Genomic DNA, 19,152 nt, shown 5'->3' with positions numbered 1-19,152 from the left:
TCTCTCTCGAACTAAACGTATTTGCCGAACTGACTATACGTCCGGTCTGTTTTCTGCCCGGGTTACTGCATTCGCGCGGCCTGTTTTCTTTGCTTGCTTGTGCCGAGGTTCCTTCGTTAGCTTGGCATTCTAGCCCGTAGGCTTTGGTGGTGATTTTATCGACTTTGCTTGGCGGCCTATAGGTAGTATCGCCTTAGGTTGACAATGTTCCATGCTCGGGGTACTTGTTTTCCCTCTAGGGTTTCGAGCTCGTATGCCCCCCCCCGAGTGCTTTATTTACTCTGTAGGGTCCTTCCCAATTTGGTCCGAGTTTTCCTACGCCGGGTTCGGGTACCATGACCTTACGGAGAACTAGGTCGCCGACGCGGAAGTTCCTCTTCTTTACTCGCGCGTTGTAGTACCGAGCTACCTTTTGCTGGTAGGCCGTAGTTCGGATGTGTGCGAGGTCTCTCACCTCGTCCAGTAGGTCGAGGTTGGTGCGTAACTCGTCTTCGTTTGTCTGCTCGTCGTATGCTTCTAGTCGCAGCGTAGGTACTTCGATTTTCGTTGGGATTACCGCCTCGGTGCCGTAGGTGAGGTTAAAGGGGGTCTCTCCTGTGGCGGTTTTTTCCGTGGTTCGGTGAGCCCATAGAACACTTGGTAGCTCGTCCGCCCACAACCCTTTAGCTCGGTCTAGTCGTGCTTTCAGTCCGCGGAGGATGGCTCTGTTTATTACTTTTGTTTGGCCATTTGCCTGCGGGTGTGCGACCGACGTGAAGTTCTGACTAATTCCCATACTTTGGCACCATTCTTGGAACTTGATATCATCGAACTGTTTGTCGTTGTCGGAGATCAGTACCCGAGGTAGCCTGAAGCGACATACTATGTTCTTCCAAAAGAAGTTCTGTATGTTTCGGGCTGTAACTGTCGCCAGAGGTTCAACTTCTATCCACTTTGTGAAGTAATCTACTGCCACCACTAGGAATTTTCTCCTGCCTGTCGCTGGTGGGAATGGCCCCAGAAGGTCGATGCCCAATTGGGCGAAGGGCCATGGACTGGTGAAGTACTTGAGGTCGGCAGTAGGCTGATGGTGGATATTGGCATGCTTCTGACACTTGTCGCATTTTCTGACGAGCTCGACGGCCTCTGTCTTCATCGTTGGCCAGTAGTATCCTTGTCGAAGTGCCTTTTGAGCGAGGGCTCTGCCCCCCAGGTGTCCGCTGCACAAGCCTTCGTGAGTGTCGCGAAGTACGAGCTCGGCTTCGGCAGGGCGCAAGCATCGCAGGTAGGGGAGCGTGTAGGATCGTCGATACAACCGTTCGTCTATTATGACGTATTTTGCTCGGATGTGGAAGGATTTGAAAGGTTAGTGATGATGCGCAATCCGGCCGATCTCAGCTGTCAACGACCTTGCCTCTGAACTGAGTAGCAGAGAACCTAAAACGGAGGAGACGAGGAAGCTCCGGGGGGAACCCGGTGTAAAGGCTTCGAAGCTTAAGTTAGAATCCTTCAAAGGCAAGGTAAAACCAGATAGCGCAAAGTTTGCATACCTCCTCTTTGGGGGTGGAGAGCCTTTTATAACCACCTCGCGCACTCACTCCTACACTCCTGTCAGGTCAGGAATGAGTATTTCCGTGCTTCTGCCAGTTCGGGCGTCATCGCCTCTGCTGGGGCAAAACCGTCACTGCTCTTTTTGTCGGAGCCGTCTCTGTAACTGGAGGTAGCGGTTGACAGGTGACAGTGGTAGGTGGCCGTTTGAAATGTGGCCGTCAGGCATCAGATCCCAAGTCAGTCAGGTGCGCCGCCCTTGGATACGGACTCCTTCGGTGTCAAGTACGGTGTGGTTCGTCTAGTTCAATGCTCCGGAAGTGAAGTGCCCGGAGCGGTGCGTGAGGCGAAGTCTTGAGGGGGGCCCCGAACTGTCATAGGACGGGCCAGTTCGGGTCTCTGCTTTGTGCGACTCAGGGCCAAAGGAAGAGTTCGGGCTCCTCGTAGGGAGTTCAAGCACTAAGTAAGGAGTTCGGGCACCTTGCAGGGAGTTCGGGCTCCTTGCAGGGAGTTCGGACACTTTATAGGGAGTTCAGACCACTGGTCTCTTCCCTTTGGTGTTTGTTCCCTTGGTAAGTGCCGAGCTACTTATTTTTTGCCACGTGGCATAATTTGCGAGGTCGGGCCAAATCTTGCTTCATCAATTATGGTTTCGCAGCGATAGATAACAAGGGGATTAGAGTTGCTGGAGAAGAATGGATATGCAAGAGCGTTTAATGAAATATATGTATAAAATTAAAAAAGAAAAAGTATGGTCGGAAAGTTGCGGCGGATTTCTGAAAGGCTCGAGAGTCGAGACGTTGAGAGCTTCGAAACCGCGAAACAGAAAGGGAAAAGAAATTATTGAAAATTGGGAAGAGAAAGAGAGAGAGAGACAGTTTCTTTGGCTGGGGTAGTAGCGCGAACAACAACAATCTTAAGGCAGAGAGAATGTATATATACGGAATAAATTTGACTCCTGACAAGATTGGAATGGGGAGAGTTCAAATCAGTCCCACTATCATCGGAAGATGTTTCTAATACACGGCGATGTGCCGTGGGACGTTGTTATTGAAAACCACCGAAACGGAGTAGTATATAAGGTGTGTCAAGGTACATCGCATTATAATGCCTCTCAGCTTAAAAGCGGAAAATCGAAACTAAAACGTTTTATTGGAGTTCACCAATAAGGGGAGTGGAACGCTTCTGTTTGACCGTTCGATCTAAACCAATTCTAATGGAATCTGGTCTGCACTCTGGATTAGGAGTGATCATTTCAGTCCGGCCCGGTCTGCACAAGCACAGTCCAGAAATTCAGGGCTTCGGCCTGGGTTTTGTATTTAGACCCGGCCCGGACTTACATCAGGCCCACAAATTTTAAGGTTGGGTTTGGGCTTAATAATTCAAGTCCGACGTTATATTTAAACTTACACATTTTGTGTATAATGTAAATATGTTATTTTACATTAGATTATATATTTTTTATATAAATATTATAACATGATATCTATAATTTATATTATATGTAATATTTTATATTATATAATATATAAAATAAGTTTATATGAATATTATGTTATTTAACATAAAATATTATAGATATATAATATTTTATATATGAAAGACATTGGCCCAAAATCAAGCTTGGCCCAGCCCAGGCCCATGCAAACCTAAGCTAGGGCTTATGTTTCAGGCCCAAAACCCCAAATTGGGCCAGGCTCGGGCCTAAGCTATAGCCCTTATCATAAATGCAAAGCCCAGCCTGCCTCGGCCCATGATCACCCCTACTCTCGATTTGGTTGAGATTTATATGTTTCAAACCCCTTTAGTAAGTTCTGCACCTCATTCCTGTACAACTTCTCTTTCCATGTGCAAATTGTGTTATATATATGAAGTAGTAATATTTACTATTCTTTTGGCATTATATAACACATTTAGTTGCTAGGCAGGACACCTATTTCTTGTTGCTTCAACCATCTCTAATTATGACAAAATTTTTGGAAGCTCTTTACATCTTCAACATATACCAACCATTTACAGACGACACCAATTGATGTTTCACAATTTAGTACTCTCTACTAGCAGATAGCTCAGACGTCAAGCTGGTGAGGTCACCTGGTCATGCTGCAAGGAGAGATGTCGGAATGTCCGAGTTGTTGTATCCGGGGTGGGTACTTCGATTTTTAAGTTAGCAAGGTGTATTTAGAGAACTAGAAAGCAAGAGAGGTAGTATGCTTGAGAGATAAATCGTGTGTACCTTTTCTGTGAAAGGGGATGCCTTTATATAAGTCCTCAGCCGTGAGCTCCACGAAACACGCCTAAGATCTCCGGTCCATCTGGTTCAGAGGTGGATTCATACCTGGAGATGGACTCCGTGTAAGCGGGTAATGCCTATCCAATCGCACCCAAAGCGGGTAAGGTGATAACCAACTCTTTTGACATGGCATCGTGATTTTGAGAAAGTTAGAGACAATAGCTCACTCGAAGAATAACTCGCTTGTCGCGTCACGTAGGTCACTAATTTAGAAACTACTAGGTCGGTGGAGATAGGCTGCCTCTTATGCCGACTTGATGTTGTTTGGTCTAACTATAGGTTGTCCTGTCGAGGTGATGCCAAGGAGTCCGAAACAAGGGTGAGGTGTTTGTCGTGCTACCAAAGTCTGCTTACCTGGTTTAAGTTGTCATTTGACAGTTTTGTGGATGTCATTGGAGGGCCAAATCTGCCCTCATTAACGTTGATAAAGTATAGTCAAGAGTTGATGATTTATTATTTGTTTAACCCTCTGGTTTTCAGGTTGGTGATTTTCACCATGAACTAGGTAATTTTGTACTAATGCAACACCTAGAGGATTTGAGTTTTTATTCTTATGGAGCTTCTTTGTTTCGAGCCTCCCAATTCAATCGGATGGCTATGGCAGCTTTAGCCATTACTCATTAGTTCCTGTGTCTTAGGCCATGAAATTGCTGAAAGTGTTTGTTGTTGCCACATCATAGAACCTTTCACACTTGCTGTGATTAATTCAAGTTGTAGCTCCAACCATATAGCCCATGTGAAAGGCGAATACTTTCAGCTATTGAGGGGGTGTTCTGTAGTGTGGATGAGAAATTGGTGGGTGTAGACTGGTTTACACCTGCCATAGGGCATCCTGTAATGTACCACACCACACCACAACACAGCCCACAACTGTACTGAACTGTGGACAAACTGGACTGGTACAGTCCACACCCACAGTGGCATTCTGTAATGTACCACACCTTTTTGATTCAATGTATCTCATGTACATTTTATGAATGATCTACACCAACATTTTAAAAAACGACTCGGAAACGGAACTGTTCTGGCCACCAGTTTCCAGGTCGATGGTTTGACCGATTCGAACGGATGGCCTGTTCTGAAAAACAAAATAAAAAAATAATTAAAAATAAAAAACGATAAAAAACCATTGAACGGGTTGATGGTTTGACCGCTTGGGTCAACGGGTTGTTGAGTTTTTCAATGGTTTTTAGCCAAAAAACAGGTTTGGAGTAAAATGGAACCACTTGCGTGGATAGTTCCCGGGCTGAACGGTCAACGACGGTTTGAAAACCTTGATCTACATAGTTAATCATAAATATCTAATTTTTGCATTTTATATGATAAATATATTGAAAATGCATCAATGCATTAATATTAAGCAATAAATATTAATTTTTTATAAAAAATAATAATAAAATAATTAAAATTTAAAATATTTAAAATATAATTTTATTGATAAAACCTTAAATTTAAAAAAAGTAAAAAATTAAGTAAAATAATTAATATTTTATTAACAAAAAAATTAAAATGTGAAATAGACAATAGGGTAGCCTTTCAGGAAAAGTATGAAGTAGGGGATCAAAAATCAAGTGTGAACGGTCCTCAACCACGAGATTTTACCCTGGATGAGAAATTGGGGTGTAAACAAGACCAGTCCACGCTATATTGGGGTGTGAACAGCACCGATCCCATCCACACCCAACTGAACGTGACCAAATCCCGTAGACTAGACCCACGAGATTTAAGCGATTCCGAATACCGCCTGAGTTGCGTTAATTGTACAATTATCTTCAATTCTTCATAACTTCATAAGTCAAAAAATAAAGGTTGTCTTTGATTAATAAACCACCCCAATAAGCTTTTCATAAGAAAAGCTGATATCCAAATGGATGTTTGGAAAAGGTGAATATGGTTTTTTTAAAGAAATACGGGGTTAGGAAATTCAGTAACTTGTACTCACATTGTTCCCACAAAATTTAAAGCCGTGCGTTTAAAATATCTATATTCCCAATGCAGCGCTGCAAGTTTGTAAGTACAAATTTCGTGAAGACTGAACCTGGATATTTTTCAAGTAAAAAAGCTGATTAGCTAACAGCAAGGAAACAGAAAACAGAAACAAAGATAGAAAAAGAAAGAAAACACAGCCATCCACGTGAGGCTGTCCTAACCAGGATGAGGGGTGGGCATCTGAAACAGCTAACTCACAGTCCGGAGCCAAAACAGAATGCCATTCAGGGTATTCGGATTTATGTATGTATCAGCAATTTTAAGTTTAAGAGGAAAAAAATAAATTAAAGTGATGTAAAGCTTATGCTAGAGTTAAGGGTAGGCTGGGCTCAGGCTCGGATTGGTCAATATGTATAGTTGGATCAAGTTTGGGCGGAATTTGAACTACCTAAGGGCAAGACCAGGGCCTGACCTGAAAAATAAAAAGTCTGACTTCTTGTTGGGCTCGAGCCCAGCTCGAAAGTCAAAAATCTAAGCGCAATTCGTATAAAATTTAGGTCCATCCAAATTGCACCCCTAGCTAGAGTCAACCTTAACCGTACAACATTCCCTATTGTTTAATTCCAAGAAATAAGAACATTTAATAAATAAAAAATGAAAAAATTGAATCAACCTGAAACTAATCCAATCCCAACCCAAAGTCATTGGGTATAAGTTCTTAACCATAGTCCATAGGGTGGGTGGCCATAGCTTCAGTTGAGAGAGTCTAGAGAAGAACATTTCATTGTGAATTATCACTTTGTTGAGTCTTGAGTGTGACTTCTACCACTCAACCAATTTGTGGGCACACTAACGAGTAACGATTCATCACTCATGTCATGTGGTAGAGAATAGAGATATTATTATCAGAGAGTGTAGTGGATATTTTAATTTAATAAATTAATTATATACTTGGTTTGTCAGTGGTGCTGATGGGAGCGGTGGATATACATCCACTGCACGTGTATTAATGAAAACGAGTTTGTTGTCTATCAGTCTAATTGACTAATTCCCACCTGAAAATGAAAATGGAGGACATCCATGACCCATCCAAAGAACAGAATTATCGGAAACAATCTCCAAGTTCATGGCTCTTCTTCGAGCATACAAGTAAATTCCTCTGACTTTGAGTTTCAGATGTCTTCATAGTATTGCAAATCACAATAGATGTAGAAAAAAAAAAAAAAAACAGAAAACCCATTTTACTCCAAACAAAAAGGTGAGAAACCTTACCTTTTTTGGTAGGCCAACTTCAACGCTCTTCTGTCCTGATCAAATATAAATTCTACCCTTGACCCTGTCATCAAGGTGGCCATGCATGGGTCGGGCTTAGCATCTATGGTAAGAGTTATAGTCCAGGCCCGCCCAGCTTCCATATTGAATCTCAAAAAAAAAAAAAAAAAAAAAACAATAGATTGAACATATACCAACTGACTTGTTGGTAAGGTTTTTAGCATGAGTTGGGATATGCAGACCATAACACATTGCTGGTTACATTTATCAGTTTGTTTTTTTTGGTTTTTTATATTTATAACATATATGGAAAAAACGAGAGGACCGGTTAACCGAACCATGAGCACCGCTATTGTGGTCAGCATATCCAAGCTCTTGGGATAGAATCCTACATGGTCTGCGGGGGACTATGGGTTTGAAAAAAGAAAAAGATACAAATCCATGTGTTAGCACCTAAGACGCATGCAATTGCATAAGCCCACGACTTTTACAGCCACACCATTGCTGAGTGGAAACATTTTCATAAGACAGATCTTCCAAACACTGAAACCCTCTTTGTCTTTTTCATCCTCTGAAGCCTAGAAACGGCAAATACCGGCTCACCATCTATTCCTAACCTCTCTAAGGGTGAAACCAAAATTGTTGAACTCTTTAGCAATAGTGAGCTCCGAAAGATCGGAATTAGATATTGTCAAGTTATGCTCCCGGTTGAGATGACTGATCTCTCTAAGGTATACATATGAAAAAAAAGGTTTATTTCATAGAACTCTATCCTTCATTTCAGACAAAAACCTAGTTGCCCCAATCTCCAATTTTGCCTTATAATAAAATACTAAAGAATCTTAGAAATATAGTTTCTTTATTTCTAAGCTACCAGTCGTCTTCTAAGCCTTGTCCCAATAATATGGAATGGGCTACATGAATCCTGTTTGGCCATTCCATCCGGTTAATTGCCATATCCATTGCCAAATGATGGGTGTTTAAATCATTTCTTACTGTTTCCACTAAAGCAAGTAGAACAACTAATCTGATCTTTGTAATTTTTCAAATAGTTTATCTTTTAGATAGGAATAAGACCTGTTTAATGGTGGGTTAAGATCTTCTATACATGGGACTGATTGAAGGGAGGGCACCTCGCTGCAGTACGAGGGAGCTCTCCTTGTATCCTGGTTCTACAATGTTTTTTTTTTTTTTCTGTTCTGTATTGCCCACAGATTCTAAGATTTATATTTCATTGATGAATGATATTGTTAGGAAATGATAAATTGATAAGCAAAATATCTTATGGTTTCGGCCTTCGGGCCTTTTGGCTATAGAAAACAAAACATAAATACAAGTCACTAAGTTGAACCATGTCACTTGGTTGATGACTCCCCTAAATTTTCCTAGTATGTAGTATGGGTTAAGCCTAAAATCCACTCATGGCTCGATAATCATTCACTTTTCTTTAGCGCCTTTCTCTCACTCAACTTTCAAGTTTCAATATAAGATAGTAAACGGGCTCAACTAATTGTGAAAAATAATTAGCGTCGGAATCAGACCCTTGCCACCAGAGCAGTAGAAATGTAAAATATAAAAGTGGTTGGGGACAGAAACCAATAAATGACGTGAAAGTTGAACAAATGAAAAGAACGATCTAATTACTAATTAGACGGGATAGAAGTACCAGCTCCATAGAAAGAATATTTGTCTCCAATATAACGCCAGCTTCAAACTACAAAAATTGCTTTGATCATCTCTAGGAAACAAAAGTCTGTTTCTCTGTGCAATATTACGCTAGATGAATGTAAGGATCCATTTAAACAGAGTGAAACCCCTTGTAGAACAAACAATTCTGAGACCTTGACAGGTTTTTTGAAAGGACCTTACTGCGCTGGGACTGAGAGGATGTGCAGACTTGCTACATCACCATGCCTCCATCAATCGTGAACACCTGCAAAACAGTAGTAGCAATCTGTTTGAGAAGCTGAAGCTGCCAAGCAAGGGAACAAAAGAAGATGGAGAGGAAAAAAATAATTGGTACTTTTATCCCTGCATAAAGTAGATTTACGATGAAATTACCTGTCCAGTAATGTAACTTGCTGCAGGATTCAGGGCTAAAAACTCCACCAGACCAGCAACTTCCTCTGGTTGCCCATACCTCCCTGACATCAGGATTGAGTATGAGATGATCACATAATCACATTTTCCTTCCATGCGCGTAGGCAATATGTTCCATATTTCCCTTTAAACTATCAGGTTATATATCATCAATAAACAAGCAACAAATCACCCTTAATAGCTGTGCTTCATTCATAGGTCTGGATTGAAACAATGGTTTAAAATTGAATCGACCACAGAACAAAAACCAGAGCAATCATTTAGATGCCAATTAAGATGAGGAAAAAAGAGCTTCCCCATCCAGGAAACAGTCTGCTGATTAAACATTTAGGAAAAGTGCAGGCATGAGATTTTGAAGGAGACTTGACCCATCATATATGTTCCTAATAATGACTTCATCAATAGACCCTTAAATAATGCTGGTGTTTTGTCCCAAAAGAACTAACTAGGCCTTAATCTGCTCTTACCCAAGGGAATGGTTTCCAAGATCTTCTTTTCAATGTCCTCTCCAAGCTTGGCCGTCATATCCGATGCAATAAAACCAGGAGCAACAGCATTCACCTATGCAACCAGTACAACAAAACTTACATCCGCTAACACTGCCAGGAGGGAGGAGAGGGGATGAATAATTGAACTATTCTTAAACACTCACATTGATATTTCTGCTTGCATACTCCTTTGCAACACTCTTGGTGAAGCCAATGACACCTGCTTTTGCAGCACTATAATTAGCTTGTCCAACATTGCCAACTAGACCAACAACAGATGCTATATTGATTACTCTCCCCTGCAGTATCAATATTGCCAAGTTAGTAAAATAGATGGCAGAACAGGAAAAAAATGTAAAAAAACCAAAATAATGCTTAGCTAAATGAGATATAACTAATGACATTATTTAATGCCTAATAAGTGACACTTAAATAACCCCATGTTTATACATGTCATAAACATCCACTAAAATTGTGTTCTGGTCTTTTTGTCCCTGTTGAAAAATAAAGTCCAATACATTTGTTGAAAATAGGTTGACTCAAGCTAAATGGGCTTTGAAGAGGTATCATCAACAGAATCCAACTAGAATATAGTTAGACTAATGGCATGTAGAGATAGGAGCTACATTGAGGAAATTTCAACAGAAGAAGAACCAACCACAAAAAGGGATAGTCTACCACATCCATCAGGGAAATGACCATCTATATGCATCCATATAAGGGTTAAGGCATGACAGAGTGGTTCAAGACCCTCAGTTGTATAAGGTACTTTAGGGATCTCTGCAATGTATCTTGCTTCCTATGCCTCTGTTAACTACCAATGACTGCTAGGGCTGATCCACCATAATTAAGAACAAAGTCCTCTCTTTGTGTTGTTAATTCTAGAAGCAGCAGGAAATCAAAATTGAGAAACCAGCTGAATTGGATGGTGTACTGAACCATGATGCACAGATCAATCCCAGCCCACACCCCAAGAAAAAAGGAAAAGGGGGAAAAGGAAAGGAAACTGAATATCCCAGAACCTGTGATGCCAAAAAATCTGAATTACCTTTTTCTTTTTCATCATAATTTTCGTCGCTGCCTGCAGAAGTAGACAGCCTTGGTTACAAAAGACAGAAATTAAGAAATAAAACCTAAATAGTTAGACATTCCAGCATACATACCTGTGTACACAGAAATACACCTGTAAGATTCAAGTCAATGACCTCCTGCCACTGAGGTCTCTTCATTCTCATCAGCAAACCATCACGAGTAATTCCTAAAGCCATTGTGGAACTGTCAGGAGAAGGAGACAATGAACAAAAATGCTTAATTCTAATGAACCATGTACAAACTCTTGATACCTGCATTATTTATCAATACGTCAACTGTTCCCCATGTATCTACTGACTGAAGACATGATAATACCAGGAATCAGCTTTAAAATATGCAACCACAATAATTTCATGGGCCACTCACTGAATCAATACGAAGAAGGAACTTCATCTTACAGTTTTTATCATTGATTCCACTTCTTCTTCTTTTGAAACATCTGCCCCAAAAACAAGAGCTTGACCACCAGATGCCTCTATCTATGTCCACCAGCAAAAGTAAAAGTAAAATGAAATGAGAGATCATGATCCAAGAATTTGATAACAATGAATTTATGACCTTGATAAATTAGCATTAATAAGCATAAAAGTGGCAGAGATGAACCATAATAACATAGTTTAAACTAGTCATTTTTCTTTTAATTGTGTGCAGGGATGAAGGCCTGTATAACTATAGCACCAAAACAAATAGAGCAACCACTATGAACTTGCATACGGAACCAAGAAAAATCAAGGTGATACTCATAGGGTATTTCTGCATGCACTTTCTGTTATGTCTTTGGTGGAATCATCACAATTACCAGAAATTCTAGATACAGGACATGTATAAAAGTTGCATTAAGATTTTGAACAAATAACTGATGACAAATTGAAAACAACGATCATTTACTTATAAGTTGGCAGTAATACAAGGAGTGGAGCTGGCAAAAAACTTGTGGTTTGACAAGTTAGTCATTGAAGGGGATTCTAAGGTAGTGATTGGCAGGCTGGAAAATGAAAAGAGGGTCTTGTGGTCCTTCAAGAATGAATTGAGAAATGGCATGGCTAAGGACACTCAAGTAAAATTTCAATAAGTGGCAAATGGCATGGTGGATGTACTAGCTAAACAAGGGGTTAATAGGGAAGTATTATATTGGGCTGAATTGTAATTGGTTTATAATACACTTTGGAATTAGTTGTAAAATAGGGACCTTTTTGTGGGAGCGGTAGATCTCCTACCACTCTATGGATCTCTTGTAAATCATTTGCTATCTTTAATAAAATCTGAACTACTTACAAAAAAATAAATAAACATTTTCCAATAGGTTTTGGTGCTGGAATTGTTTTATATTAAGTACCCAATTGGGAGGGCTTTCACTTTGCTGCTTCTGGCCTTGCAAGGTAAGGTTCCACTGGAAAGCCTATAAGCAATGTGTGGCGAAAAATCTGGAGAAACAAAACTGACCATTTTTCAAGTCATTTAAATGGCTTCCCAATTCCCCTTGAAGCTTCTTTTAGTTCCTTCTCCAAAGCAGCTCAGCTTAAGAAACTCAACCAAAGCTTAAGCCTTCCCAAATAAAGCCTAACACTCTAAGAATGGTTCTAACTCATTAGGCAAATATTGTGAAAATGGGCATTCTTCTATTTGGGAATATTTCCATTTAACTCATTTTAATGATCTAATTCTCAAAAGATGTTGTGATCATGATGAAAGTCTATTGAAATTACAGTTTTACATCTTAATCAGGCAACTGGATGAACAAAAAAAGTCAAGACTAACTGCTGCATTTAGCATGCTTTGGGAGAATAAATCTGATAAATTTTCTGATTCAAAGAATCACTTTTATGTTTAGAGTTCTGAAAATTTTTAGAACTAATTATTTTCCTAGGTTCAAAATTCATTCTAAGAACCGATTATTTGAAGCTAAGAGATTTAGTTTACTAATTTTTGGGTGTAGAATTTTAACCAAACATGTCTGCAGAAAGAGAGAGAGAGAGAGAGAGAGAGAATCTTTTGTCCAATGAAAGAAAAATGAAGCATTAAGATAATATATCAACTCAGTATAAGCAATACGCCCAGACAAAGGAGGCTCATAAACAACAACATGGTACTAGATGCCAAACTACAACAACGGTTTATGGGGTGATGATAAGTCTTACCTCTTTGGAAACCTCTTCAGCATCCTTAGCAGACCTTGCATAATTCACCAGAACCTATCAAAGACAGATACTTTCACTCAGAAATGGATACCTTTTCAAAGATATGACATAATTAATCAGTAATACTATACAAGTATTTTCCAACTTAATCACACTAGGTATGCAAAATTAAACGGATTGACCTTACAACCAGCTCTACCCATCGCCAAAGCTATTGCTTTTCCAATTCCCCTAGAAGCACCGGTGACAACAACAACAGGAGCTTCCACATTTTGAGCCACTTTAACACTTGCTTGCTCGGCAGCTGCAACCTGAGCTCTTACACCTGCATATTAAAAGAAATTAGTTGATTATGCATTGTTCCGGACGCCGGGGCAAAAAACAGAGAACAATCCTAAAAGTCAACGTTGTGATACATCTAGAAGGAACAAGGACAATGCTCATCATATCGCTTAATAGCTGGATTTCCAGAAGGAAGTAAATGAAGGGAAGAAGGTATGAGATTAGACTTGTAACCCAAGGTTCAATTGGTATGAAATTAGAGACAATTTACCTAAGAAAAAAATGGTAATCAGAAAGTAGAGGAAAGATATTACAGAGGTAATAATAAAAGGAATAAAAAAGAGGAGGAGCTAAGGCAACAAAAGTGACCTCTAAAAGAGATACCGCAATGAAGTAGAATTTGATGATTGAACAAATTGACCGTAATCAAAAACTCCAAAGGAAATTATGCCCATCAAAAAGTCGATATAATTTAGAACTCCAAATCACTGGGATCAACCTCAAGTATGCAAATTATATAGAAATAACCGACTTCAACGTAAAAGATTGTCACCTCAAAAAAAGGCACAGTCAATTCCGTTTCACCACTAGATGAATTGAAAAAGGTTTCTTTCAGTACAAATTACGACACAGTCGATTCAGTTTCACCACTAATTAAATTAGAAAAGAAATGTGAAACTCCACCAAGAGCCAAAAGATTAGGAACAATAACAACAAATCAGGCGATGAAACAAGAACAGAACAAAACAGCAAAGAACCACACGAAAAGAACTTGGTAGAGGAACGAAAAGTGTTACCAGACGAAGCAAAGGAACTCCCCGATCTGTACTGGAGGCCAACGCAAGATTGGAGCTGCAAAGATGGACTGCTACCGGAGGTAAGCTGGGATTTCGGGAAATGAGCGATATTCTGAGCGGTTTGTCGGGAGCAAAGTGTGGATTTGGCCGGAATTCCTGCAGAGTTGAAGGCTACGGCAGCGGATCTGGTAGCAGCAGCCATGAAAGTTCTGACGAATGTCCCGACGGCAACGGTTGAAGAATACAGAGAAAAACTAGCTAGGGTCGCCCAGAGGTGAAGAAAGGTCACGCTTTTTAAGTCTTTTTCTCAAGCTTATTAAGTAGAGAAGAAATGCTATAGGTGGAACTTTGAAAGCTCCGAAGGCGTGTACCGACTGTAGTGCGAGTGCGAATGCAGAAGCAGAATGCTGCGAGTCTGCGACGATGAAACCTATGCGGCTGGTCTGGCTTCTTCAACCCGCTATAACTCGCCTTTTCCCGGTTTACTGTTACTGGGTTTATCACTCGGATTCCACTACACCAATCAAATCCGTGTAATGTCGCCAGTATGATACCGTAAGTGCTTTGACCAATGGCCCCGAATTTCTTGTATCATGTATTTCCAATATCATAAGTTTCTGATTAGGGCACAACTCAGTTTTGATAAACTACGCACATCTCCCGTAAAATAACCTTTATCCATCACTCTAGCTGTTCAAGTATATAACCAATAATAACAACTTCACGTCAATGATAAAATGCATTCTATGGTTTTCAAAACCGGACCGGACCGGAAAAATCGAGAACCGGTTAGGTGATCGGTTCCGTTTTTCGTCAAAACTGGATTTTGGCCAAAAAAATATTGAATTGGTTAGCAAACCGCTGATCCGGGCGTTCAAATCGTTCAATGGTTTTGACCATTTTTTTTTATTTTTTTGTCATAACAGGTCGATCATTCGACCCAAAAACCGAACCCCTGACCGGTTCGTTCTCTGGGTCAGTTTTAAAAACCTTGATGCATTCGGCTTTAGAGGTGTAATGTGGTTCAGGTTGGGTCGGCATAGTTCATGGGCGTATGATTTTATTTAGAAATTCTGAAATAAAAAGTTGAAATAAATTATTATGTAAACAATAAATTGAAAAAAAAATATTAAAATTTTATTTCATATAAATTTTAATGTATGCAATTGTTTACATATGAAATAACAAAATAAAATTTGAAGATAAAAATTTATACACATATATATATGGGTCATGTCATGGTGTGGCCTCAAAAACTGATTTTAATATATATATATAACCTCCCCTGGATTTTTAAAGAATTCAACAAAAATCTCCCTTCCGTCAATGACCAAACTGTGCCATGCTTGTCTTGTATCTCCAACATCGTCTCAAGAACCTTCCCCTCCCTCCCGTGCTCCTGCACCGCCCTCTGTAGTAGCTCCTCCCCTCCAGTTCCTGGAACTGCCCCACTTGATATAATCTTCTCTATCACCTCTTCCTCCGGGTACTCCCCTGTTACCGTGAAATATCGACAGCCCACCATTGCTTTATACTCCACCATCATCCGCTGCCTCAACTCCTAGAAGTCCATCAGCTCCTTTAGCTTCTTCTGCAGCCTGATGGTGATCGAAGTCCTTGTGCGGTCCATCGGCATCCCTTCTCTGTATCCACAGAGTCTCCTATTGGCAGCGTTGGTGCAGTCCATATCCTCGAGTTGAGACTTGATGCTTCTCACCTTCTAAGCACAGTCACGATATCGGCATTGGTCCGTGTGTGTAGGGCTTTTAGGGTCTCCAACTTGTGGAGGCACTTGCTCTCTTCGTTGGTTTGCTGCAGTCGACGAAGGATGTCTCTGATGAAACTAATCTCTTTCACCATCTCGGCCTCCTATGGTCTATTTGATTTTGCGTCATCGTCACTACCATCTCCAGTTCAACGTTGCCAGCTTCCAGATCTTTCATAGCTTCTTTCTTCATATCCACATAGCTGAGGAAGGGTTTTATTATCAAATTGTTCATCTTGCTCTATTTTATCTATCTCAGTTGAAACTTGGAATCACAAAACTTTGGAAGAGAGAACGCTTCAGCTGCAAGAGTAGATTATGGCTATATGAGATGTTTTTCGATTAAAGGACCCAATTTTGGAAATAATTTCCTTCCTAGAAGTGAAATCTATATACAAATGACTTACAGTGATGCATTTATACCGAAGAATGATTTGAAAACCTGTATATAGAAAATTCTGGGGCTGAAAATATACCACACTGTGTACTTTATGATTTGGAAACCCGTGTACAAAAAACTCATGAGAATGAACCCTCGTTCCCATTAGCTTCCTTGACTGGTAATGGTGGATGGTTGGCTTTAGGAACCTCATATGGCTGATCAATATCATCCCATTCCCCACCATAAGTATCTTCCATCACCTTGGAGCTATCAATGCCAGGCGGCCAAGCCAATGAATGGTGAACATTAATTAATTCTGTGTTGAAAACAACATTCCATTCGCACAAACAGCTGCTGGTTTGAATATTTTTTATAAGAAAAATACTCTATATCATTCAACAGGTCCATACCTCCAAAGTACATTAAAATTTTATTCTTCAATAAATAGATTTTTTTCTAAGTCAAGTAGGGCAATAAACAGAAGAACATAACTGAGCACAAAATTACAGATTCTTGGGAGATTGAAAGAGGAGGAAGAAATCGGCAAAGAAAGTTCAGGAAGAAAAGGAAAGAGTTGTGTTCCGTTTGGGTTTGGATGAAAGATTAAAAGAGTTGTAGCTTTCCTCCTTTTTAGATGAAAGAATTCAGGGATAGGACAGAGGATAAAAGAGATTGACAGGAGAGGTAAAGAGGATAACAGGTTGGTAGGGGTATTTCAATAAAAATGTATGCAAACTAATTTGCAAAAGGGTAAAATGGGAATTTAGAACAAATTTGATGTACCGGTCTGACGTTTTCCATTTGGGTCATTGCTGGAAGGGAGGTTTTTGTCGAATTCTTTAAAAATTCAGGGGAATTTTTTACTAAAGTGAAACTATAAGAGGTTTTTATGATTATAAAAAACGTTAGGTGAGGTTTTTGTATTTTACCCTATATATTATTATAATATATATTATGAAATTAAATTTCATTATAATACACTATATATAATATATTATTATATAAATATATAGCATACTATATATTAAATGTTATATATTGTATATTATATATTACATATTATATAATAAATTTTAGTTAATTTGGTTTTCATGGTTAACCGAATTTTTAACTTTGAAGACTGAAACCGAAAACCAAAAACCGAAATTCATAAAAACTGAATTACCCAAAAACCGAAACCTAAAATTCGATATTTCGGTTTTAACCGAATAATGCTCACCCCTACCCAACCCTATAGGGTCAAGTCAATCAGGTTTACTGTTTAACGCAATGATTCTTGCATATCATTCCACGATCAAGTTCGGGATGCTTGAACTATGAGATAATTTGAGGCCTTCAAAGTTCGAAAAGAGCCTTGAGTTTTTGCTTCCACAACTAGACCTAGCAATTGGGTTGGGTGGGACGAGTTCATGTTGGGTCAAGACAATTCGGGTTGATTTCGAGTTGGGTTGTCAAATGCTAGACCCTAACCCTAAATGTTCGGGTTAGGATTGACCCATGGGGTCAATTCGGGTCATCCAAAAAAAATAACTGAAATTTAAAAACATAAAAAAAAATACATGAAAATTGCCAAAATTAAAGGAATTAACCTTAAAATTCCAAATACAAAATAAAAAACTTGAACATTTAACAATTCAAAGAGTAAAGGCTAAATAAAAAAATTAAAGAGTGAAAACTTCAAACAATACGTAAATAATCCCAATTAGACCTGGCAATCTGATCAATGGGTTGACCCATGACTGAACCCAACCCAACCTTTTTTTTTTATTGGATCGGGTTGGGCCATTCTTCCATCCATATAACTAAATATAAGACCCTAACCCTGTTTTTTTTTATAGGATTGGGTCAGGTTTGCGGGTTGGGTAAACTTTTTGCTAGGTACAACCAAGAATTAAGGAGAAAGGTTTGGAGAAAGCAGCGACAAACCGACCACAATCATTTACAACAAGAGCACCCAAACCCGACTGATTACTTGAAACAGTCCCATCAAAATTAAGTTTCAACCATCCATTAAAGGGCGTTGGTTAATCCCACTATTCCCAGTTCTACGAATTTCATTGATTTGAATGTTTACCTGCTTATAATAGTAATGTCATATGGGCTCTTATTCTTGTTTTTCAAATTTTACATCATTATGCTCAAGGTTTTAAAAAGGATAAATTACTTAAACTACTTTTATGGTTTAGCTAATCGACTAAGTGTGTCGTTAATGTTTGAAAATTCACTATTGCTATTTCTACTGTTTCTGACGAATATTTCCCTTACTGTTAGTACCTTTTAATATTCCACTAACAACAAAATAAAAAAGACTATTTTACTCTTTTACGGTCAAAAATACCCTTTTCATTTGGAGACAATTCTACCTTAAAAAATACCTTTTTATGGTTGAGCCAATCACTAGTAATCTCCGGCACCAGCAGGGGTAATTTGAAAAGGAAAGCAGACTTTCAAACAACGATACTGCTTGTACCTTCTCTATTTCTGCTCTAGGGTTTCTCCAAAGCTTCGAAACGGTAGTGGAGAGCAAGGTCTCGTAGTTGATCTTTTGGGCACTCATTATGTGGCGGTCTTTTTGGAGATCTATCTATAGTTTCTCCATTCAACACTTCAACTCCGTCCAAATTCTCCGTTCATCACTCTTTCTTTTTTTTTCAGATCTCGTTATTGTTGCTACTCTTATGAAATTGCATATAACCTAGATGTGCAAAACTAAGCGCCAAACTCAAGAACCCACTCCCCAAACATCCCAATCATATAGGATGGAGATCTGCATCATGTAATATGTCAGAGGTTTCAGCAAGGGGGGCCTTAGCACAGCAACAACGGGGTTCATCCAAATGCTTCCCAGTCCGCACTAGGAGAATGGAGACGTTGCTTCTCTATAACTTTGATTTGCCATTGCCATTGGTATCCAACTAACAATAGTACTCTTTTTTTTCTTACACTAATACTCTTTTTTTCTTTTATTTATTTATTTTGAGGTTAGAGAGAATAACTGATCAGTCCAGGTCAGAATTACTATGGGGTTATAATTCAGAATTCTGCATTGAGTTGCAGTATACTAAACCATTTTTTTATAATTGGTAG

At 39.3% G+C, this 19,152-nt stretch overlaps 1 protein-coding gene and 1 pseudogene across 1 annotated transcript; both read right to left on the bottom strand.

The window, feature by feature from the left end:
- Window positions 1-8,635: 8,635 nt before the first annotated feature.
- LOC104592953 (3-oxoacyl-[acyl-carrier-protein] reductase 4-like) lies at window positions 8,636-14,413 on the bottom strand. Its single transcript, XM_010252533.3, has 11 exons — window positions 13,919-14,413; window positions 13,022-13,164; window positions 12,840-12,893; window positions 11,100-11,180; window positions 10,953-10,998; window positions 10,773-10,867; window positions 10,658-10,690; window positions 9,774-9,908; window positions 9,589-9,682; window positions 9,083-9,165; window positions 8,636-8,954 (listed from the first exon to the last, which is right to left on the bottom strand). Exons 1-11 carry the CDS (start codon window positions 14,118-14,120, stop codon window positions 8,922-8,924), a joined length of 999 nt encoding a protein of 332 aa, XP_010250835.1. The 5' UTR covers window positions 14,121-14,413; the 3' UTR covers window positions 8,636-8,921.
- LOC148800922 (syntaxin-111 pseudogene) lies at window positions 14,213-16,097 on the bottom strand (annotated as a pseudogene).
- Window positions 16,098-19,152: the final 3,055 nt, after the last annotated feature.

The sequence above is a fragment of the Nelumbo nucifera genome, chromosome 3 (genome assembly GCF_055504915.1).
Source record: "Nelumbo nucifera cultivar China Antique chromosome 3, China Antique-T2T, whole genome shotgun sequence".
NCBI lineage: Eukaryota > Viridiplantae > Streptophyta > Magnoliopsida > Proteales > Nelumbonaceae > Nelumbo > Nelumbo nucifera.
This window is presented reverse-complemented; position numbering and strand designations above follow the sequence as displayed.

Coding starts and splice junctions, on each gene's coding strand:
- LOC104592953 (XM_010252533.3), bottom strand. CDS start 14,120: ATGGCTGCTGCTACCAGATCCGCTGCCGTAGCCTTCAACTCTGCAGGA. Junction 11,181..12,839: donor CTGAAGAGGTTTCCAAAGAG/GTAAGACTTATC, acceptor TGGTGGACATAG/ATAGAGGCATCTGGTGGTCA. Junction 10,999..11,099: donor TGGAATCAATGATAAAAACT/GTAAGATGAAGT, acceptor TCATGTCTTCAG/TCAGTAGATACATGGGGAAC.